Source organism: Rhamphochromis sp. 'chilingali' (assembly GCF_963969265.1).
Source record: "Rhamphochromis sp. 'chilingali' genome assembly, chromosome: 21".
In the NCBI taxonomy this organism is placed as follows: domain Eukaryota; kingdom Metazoa; phylum Chordata; class Actinopteri; order Cichliformes; family Cichlidae; genus Rhamphochromis; species Rhamphochromis sp. 'chilingali'.
In genome coordinates, this window is record NC_137949.1 from 5,914,433 (window position 1) to 5,921,773 (window position 7,341).

General features: G+C 41.4%; 1 protein-coding gene across 2 annotated transcripts in view; it reads left to right on the forward strand.

Annotated features, from left to right (window-relative positions):
- The window catches only part of ppp2r5eb (protein phosphatase 2, regulatory subunit B', epsilon isoform b), a 52,710-nt gene extending 45,759 nt beyond the window's left edge, over nucleotides 1–6,951 (forward strand). For both annotated transcript variants that reach the window (XM_080871820.1, XM_080871821.1), the window contains exons 7-14: nucleotides 601–660; nucleotides 2,298–2,406; nucleotides 2,783–2,836; nucleotides 3,072–3,122; nucleotides 3,224–3,343; nucleotides 3,516–3,643; nucleotides 4,495–4,596; nucleotides 4,910–6,951. In XM_080871820.1, the coding sequence (XP_080727946.1) occupies nucleotides 601–660; nucleotides 2,298–2,406; nucleotides 2,783–2,836; nucleotides 3,072–3,122; nucleotides 3,224–3,343; nucleotides 3,516–3,643; nucleotides 4,495–4,596; nucleotides 4,910–5,009 (724 nt within the window). In that variant the 3' untranslated portion in view covers nucleotides 5,010–6,951. The remainder of the gene's footprint in view (nucleotides 1–600; nucleotides 661–2,297; nucleotides 2,407–2,782; nucleotides 2,837–3,071; nucleotides 3,123–3,223; nucleotides 3,344–3,515; nucleotides 3,644–4,494; nucleotides 4,597–4,909) is intronic.
- Nucleotides 6,952–7,341: the final 390 nt, after the last annotated feature.

The following is a 7,341-nucleotide window of genomic DNA, read 5'->3' on the forward strand; positions in this document are numbered from 1 at the left end:
ACTCCAAATTACAAAATATGTTTCAGAAGAACGAAGTTTATCCCTGCCATCTATAGAGTCAGTACCCAGGCACAATGACACTGTTGAAAGCCGATGACGGTTTTTCCTTTAATATAATTACATTTGTGTCAGTGTTCCTCAGAAGTTTGTAAAGGCCACAATAAAGAGAATATGGGACTCAAACGTGGAGAAACCCACCCCAGAATAAGTGATCATGGCACTGTGTGTCTGCTGAATGTGTAAATGAATAAAGTATGCGCTTACCCAAAAGAGCCAGTTATTGCAAACAAGCTTACACTGAGAGTTTACGGAGACTCTTCTGCTTCTGTTCTGATTATTTGTACAGCCAAAGGATGAGAAGGATGTTAGAAATATCTGTGGCTGTTGGTTCAAACCTGGATCTCCTCTTTGTGTGTGTGTGTGTGTGTGTGTGTGTGTGTGTGTGTGTGTGTGTGTGTGTGTGTGTTTTGTCATTATTTGTGTTAATTTACAAATTACCTGTTTTTTGCCATTCTTTGAGAGTTTTAGTGCTTGTGTCTTTTCATCGTGTGCCTTCTCTCATCTCCTCCTCGGTCTGCCTCCCTCACTGTCTGTCTGCAGTTTTGTTTATGAGACGGAGCACTTCAACGGGGTGGCTGAGTTGCTGGAGATCCTGGGGAGGTATGTGGGGGGCCTCTGAGCCTCAGACACACATTTACATTCTGCTCTGTTATTGCTGATGCTTTTAGCCTGAGTGACTGAGACCTGAGAGCGACAGCAGAACTCAACTCAACTCTGCTATCTTGCTGTGGTTTTGTAGATGTAACAATGAGGATTTTTTTTTAACATCTTTAATTTAATCAGGCAAGCTGGAGTTAGTTTTTTTTTTTAAGATACCCAAGGAGGCTAAAGACATGGAACTAAAACGCTGAATGATTAGGTTCCATAAAAACAGGATTTTAACAGAGCAGAGTGAATTCCAGCAGCACGGTTTGACTTGGAGATGAGAAGTAAATTAATCCTCCTTTCAGCTTAACAGTCTTTTTAAGCAGTGAAGCAAGATAGAAAGTACATTGACTTTGTGATTCGAGTTGTTTGAGGTCAGACAGAGAAAAGGGCATTTTTCTGTAATACTTTATTTGTTAATAAAAATATTTTAATATCCAGAAACGTATCCAGATAACCTCCTTGGAACGTCTTCAGTGCTCTGGAACCTGCAGTGTTTTACACAGACATTACTTAACATTTGGGTGCCCACTCTGACCATTTTAAAAACATTTTGTAATCAGACTTTGAACTTAAATAAGAGGAAAGTTGGGAGAGGCAATCTCTAGCGTCAGCTCTTTTGAGTTTGCTTTTGTACCATTTTTCCACATCGTTCAGCCGCTTCTTCGGAGAAGATCTCATCCTGTGGTCACACTGATTGGACTGCAGCTAGCAACAGCAGTCTCTGTTCTCCTCTGGAGCTCCACTGTGAGCTGAGGGCCATTCTAACTAGAAACTGCAAAAAGTTGGAGAACTGGCTCATGTGACCTTTTGCCAAGGTCGTCGAGGTTGCATAACAACAAGGACTTCAGGGGTGCATTCACCACCTGCAGTCTGAGACAGTAGCTTTGGACTGCAATGAGACTCATTCAAAATAGAGCCAATTGAAATAATTGCAAAGAACGTAAAAAATAAAAGTATTATTTAGTAGCTCAGTTAGGAATGCATGCTTGTGTGTTTGTGCCACAAACAGAGGGTTAACCCGCGGAAAACACTGATATGTATATGACGTTAAGGTCGGCAGATAACAAATTACACGATGTGTTTCATGGAACATGATCCGCAGTCCGACCTCTGACAGTCATACATTTTTGTTGTTGACTATCAAAGCTTCAACTGATTGTCAGGGAGAGCCTGGACGAGCGTGACAAACCAATCAACCAACATTAGATGAAGTCAAACCAACTCCAGAAGAAACACTCCAACTATGGGAATGAGACGGGCTTCTCCTTGGAGAGCTTGCTGGCACATACATTCAATAACATCTCTGACATTTGTCTGGCACACAGCATAGACACGGAGCACTGTCGCTTAAACAAACACGAATCTGATACAACACAATGTAAAACAAACAGGATTGTTGCGATTTTTGTGAGGATCATCAGGTCTGTGTTTCTTCCCCAGGCCACATCACCCGTATAAACAGTGTTCTTTTGGTCTGCAGCTCATTGATCTTCCACTTGCTTTCATAGGGTCACAATAAAGTTCTTTTATGTGTTCTTGTTTAATTTATATTCACATTTTCCTCTTTGTCTCCTCCTTCTCTCTTCCAGTATAATCAATGGTTTTGCTCTGCCACTGAAAGCAGAGCATAAACAGTTTCTGGTCAAAGTGTTGATTCCCCTCCACACTGTCAGGAGTCTGTCCCTCTTCCATGCACAGGTAACAATAGTGTGTATAGAGTATGTGGGTAAAAGCTAATATCTGCCACCTTTAGATTTGGTGGAATCCCAGGCGTAGTTTATCCACAAACAGAACTTGGAACCTCGAAAAGTATCCTGTTTGCTTTTTAAGGTGTGCTTTCGTGCTATAGCTTATGTGTATGTTTGTGTGTTTTTATACACGGAAGGAATCTAAATGTGTAATAATATTATAGTTGACAGCAGCCGTGAAAATCAGCAGAAACACAGTGGTTTAAAAAGTAAAATCATTTGAAAGCTCTTTCACTGCTGTGTTTGTACGTCTGAGCTGCTCTTGTAAGCCTTGCTCGAGGCTTAATGTGATGTTAGTTTTAACCTCCGGATTCCTCTCCTCACAGTTGGCGTATTGCATTGTACAATTCCTAGAGAAAGACCCAACATTAACAGAACCAGTAAGTATCTATGCACAACTCCTCCTATCAGTCATCTTTGTGTGACATTCATTTTTCATTCCCCCTCCCAGTTTGTCATGAAAGTGTTTCACATCAACGACAGAGTCAGAAATGTAAAGAATGACATTACTGTTATTATTATTTCAACTCAAATACTTGTATTTAAGAAAAAAAAGGGGGGGGTGGGGGGGTGGGAAAAGGAGCCAACTGTATGAACTGTGGCATCTTCTCTCAGGTCATCAGAGGCTTACTGAAGTTCTGGCCAAAAACCTGCAGTCAAAAAGAGGTGAGGCTCATTTGTTGCTAAATGCAAAAAACCCCCAAAACAACAACAATAACAATCATCTTGTGTGTTGTTGATATTGTCCCTCTTCCACGGCACTGCAGGTGATGTTTCTAGGGGAGCTGGAGGAGATTCTGGACGTCATCGAACCCACACAGTTCGTCAAGATCCAGGAGCCGCTTTTCAAACAGATCTCCAGATGTGTCTCCAGCCCACATTTCCAGGTCAGCGATGACTCATTGTGACAATGCCTACGTTTCCTGTGGGGTGGGGGTGGCCTAATTTGTATCATGGGGGACATTTGTGCTTAAACAGTTATTGGTTATTAAAGAGTGACGAGTGGTTATTGGTGGCATGAAGACATGGCTCAGTTAGTGTGCGTCCGTCTCGTCCCAGGTTGCAGAGCGAGCTCTTTACTACTGGAACAACGAGTACATCATGAGTTTGATTGAGGAGAACTCCAGCGTCATCCTGCCCATCATGTTTGCCAGCCTCTACAGGATCTCCAAAGAGCACTGGAACCCGTGAGTAGCATGACTTCTGTGTAATAGATGAGGCTTAATGTTTTCACTTTCTACTGATGTTCATTAGGAAATGTATACTTCAAGACCTGAGTAGAGTCACACATGCAACCCTCTGTACCCCAGCAGAATTGCATTACAATGGTCCACATTCTTGAGAAAAATCTGAATTCCGAACAGCTAAATATAGCTTAAAAAACTGATATCAATTGGGAATTAGTGTTAATTTGAAGATCACAAGTAGATTGTTGAAACTGCATATGATCATTTAAGTTACTAGTCACCTCAGGATTCCTCTCCTAAGGCAAAGTCAGGGCTCTAACACAGGAAAACATGCATGCACATTCATTTATTCCTGATTTTCAGCAAATTAGACTTTAGCTGGCCAGTGGTGAAAATATAAATTACTGAAAAATACTTCATTATCGTGTACCTGTTTTTTGGTTGTTTTATTCCGAATTTATTGCCAAGTGTTGATATTATTCAGATACGTTTGTAGACACAACCAGTCATCGAAACATGCCAGCTGGCTGTGCCTGTTGTGGGGTGCATGGGGCACATATGGATCTTAAAGAGGGTTATACTCCAGTGCTAATAGGAACAGCATGTTCCTGTTTTTAAGAATAAATGTGGAATGTTTGGAAAAATCTACAAATGGGCTTGATTTTGATCTCAAATGGAAAAAAATGTTTGTTAGTTTGCGAATCAGTTGGGCACACATCGCTGGATGTCTCCATAATTTATCCAAAAATGAAGGCTGGAAGCTCTGTGTCTGCCACCACAGAAGTCTGAAGGAGCAATAAAAATGTGCCGCTGTAAGTTGTCTTACTCTGTCTGTGCTTTTCCCCTCTCAGGGCAATCGTGGCGCTGGTATACAACGTACTGAAGGCCTTCATGGAGATGAACAGTACCTTATTTGATGAACTCACAGCCACTTACAAGTCGGACCGCCAGCGGTAAGAAGCTGCTCACATCAGCAGCAGCAGCAGGGGTGATGGGGACTCATGAATAATGTGATAGTTTGTGATGCCTCCAGGGAGCTGCTTAACACATTACAGGAACACACACAGTGCTACTATCACCCCACTGTGTCAGTCTCAGGATCAATATTAGATGTTGGTTAAAGAAAAGCCACACTGATAAATACTTTGAGTTAGAGCACCAGACTTCCGTTTAGAGTGACTGATTCAATAAAAACATTTCTTTATTTTTTTCACTTGGAGCTAATGCTTTTTTTGTGCTTAATGCTTATGTGTTTTTGTGTTCCAGTGAGAAGAAGAAGGAGAAGGAACGGGAGGAGCTGTGGAAGAAGCTGGAGGACCTGGAGCTGAAGCGGGGCCTTAGGAGCGACGGAATCATCCCAACTTAACAAAGACAGCGCCGCGCTCCCCTCTGTCCCTCCCCTGTCCTACTGCTCCTCTCCTCCTCCTCTCCCCATCCGACTCCCCGCTCCTCCTCTGCCCTGATCCCGACTCTCCTGCCCTCGACATTAGCCATGTCTGCCCAGAGCTCCTGATACAGGCTGTCGTCTCTGGATCGACACAGAGCGCTCGCTGGTTTCTTAATTTTCTTTCTTTCTTTTTTTTCTTATGCTTTTTTTTTTTCCTCCTGTGTTTGTGCGACTTACTTTACAGTAGATTCATTACGTCTGTTTTCATTATTCCAACAGCACTGTAAATAATTGTTTTTTTTTCTTTTTTTCTCCCTTAAACTGATATTATTGCAAATGGAAAAACAAAACAGTAATAATAATAATAAAAAAGGAAGAAAAAAATAGAAAATGAGAAAATCACTTGTGTGGGAGGGGAATTTAAACAAGAAAAAAAACGTTTTGGACTGTAGGACATGGAATGAACCCTTGGAAAATATAAAAAAAAAAACACAAAAAAGAGAGGTTAGATTGATTTTAACTCTTCACCCCAGTCTTCTTCAGTGTAGTCCCATATGTCATTTTTATTTTCTTGGTTCTCCTCTTTGCTTTTCCTCTTGTTGCCTCCATCTTTCTGTTCCCTCTCGGTCTTACCAGGCCCCAAGTGAACCAATCACAGTCGCCCCATTCCATCCAAAGGACACCCCTAATCTCCCTGGCCTCACCAACCTGTCTGCGAATTCTGCTTCCTGTTTAAAACAGGCAATGAATCGAACAAACAAACACACATTAATCTGACAACAGGGCCTTTCACAGTGCACACAAACACACCACTGACTCTTTAAATGTGTTTACATGTGTGTCCATGCAAATCAGGAGAGTACATAACTACATAAATCCTGACTAAAACTGTCAAACTTGGGATTTGAAATGCTGAAAATTGAGCAGTAAGTGTAGGGTTCTTTTTTCCCCCCTTTACTTTGGCGCCCTCTGGTGGTAGTGCCAATACAGATGATGTTAAAAACAACAACAACAAAAAGGCTCAAAACAAACTTTAAACGTGTGCAGTCATAAATGTTCCACACAGCAATAACTGAAATGGTGATGGGGGCTTTGTGCAAACTTTCTCCTGGTGCTTTTGTTTCACCTGTCCCATGAGACGAGTGTCTCTTTTGAGTCTTTTATAGTTATTCAGCATCTCATTTTATTAACTTCCCTGGCAATGTGGCTGGTTGCCCGATGTTATAACAGAAAGAGATTAACACATACAAACCAGAAACAATTTGAATCCAGAACCATCTGCATGTAAACACACTCCTATTCATTTCCCCCTCTCCAAAAAAAAAAGGCTACCTTCCATTAGCTGATTACGTTCCTTCTCTGTTTTTGACCCCGTCCCTCCTGCCATACCAGGTATCGCTGGTATCAGTCTGGCACTGGTACTGTCTGGCCATAACGGGGGACTCACAGCTAACGACAGACACACAACACACACACATGATAACGGGTCCTCAAAGGAGCGCCAAAAAAGAAAAGTACTCCTCGTGTGAAAAGACGAGCGCCTCGCATCACCTCCCGCCCCTCTCGCCTCGTCCCTCTAAGCCCACTGGGGGGGCGCCGCGTTGACTTCACAGTATTACAGCAACAGTGACAAAAAAAGACAACCCTGTAAATTGTTATTGAATGCAGTACACTGATAATCTTGTATCTTGTAGTAATTTAGCCTATGTTTTTTGCTTAGGAAACTGTGGAGAGGAGTATCCAGTATATAAAGAGGTATTATGGAACAACTTCCTGGTATTTATGATAGTGTTTCCCCTTCTTTTAGTCTGTTTCTTTTTTCTTTCTGTCTCACTCCTCCCGCTTCTCTTGGTTTTTATCTCATTTTGAATATTTTGATGAAGTTTCTTTTGACCATTTGAACACATATATATATATATATATATATATATATATATATATATATATATATATATATATATATATATATATATATATATATATATAATTTTTCTCTTTGTTTTTTTTTGTTGTTTTTTTTTTTTAGTTGGGGAGGGGAGGGTGGGAGGGAAGGAAAGCAGGGAGGGGTGAGGGCAGGTAGGCAGGAGAGGGTCAGAGGGGGGAGGGAGGCGAGTGTAGAGGGAAGGCACTGAGCAGACCACTTTTGCCCTGTTGGGAGTCTTTGACAGTGAACCTCACCCCCTCCTCCCTTGCAGAATTAATGTGTGCTTTAGAATGGCCCAGATGTAATATGATTTAAAAGCTGAAAAAAAAAAGATAAAAAAGGGTTGGAGAAATACAAATGTTTAATTATTTTAAAAAATAAAGAGAT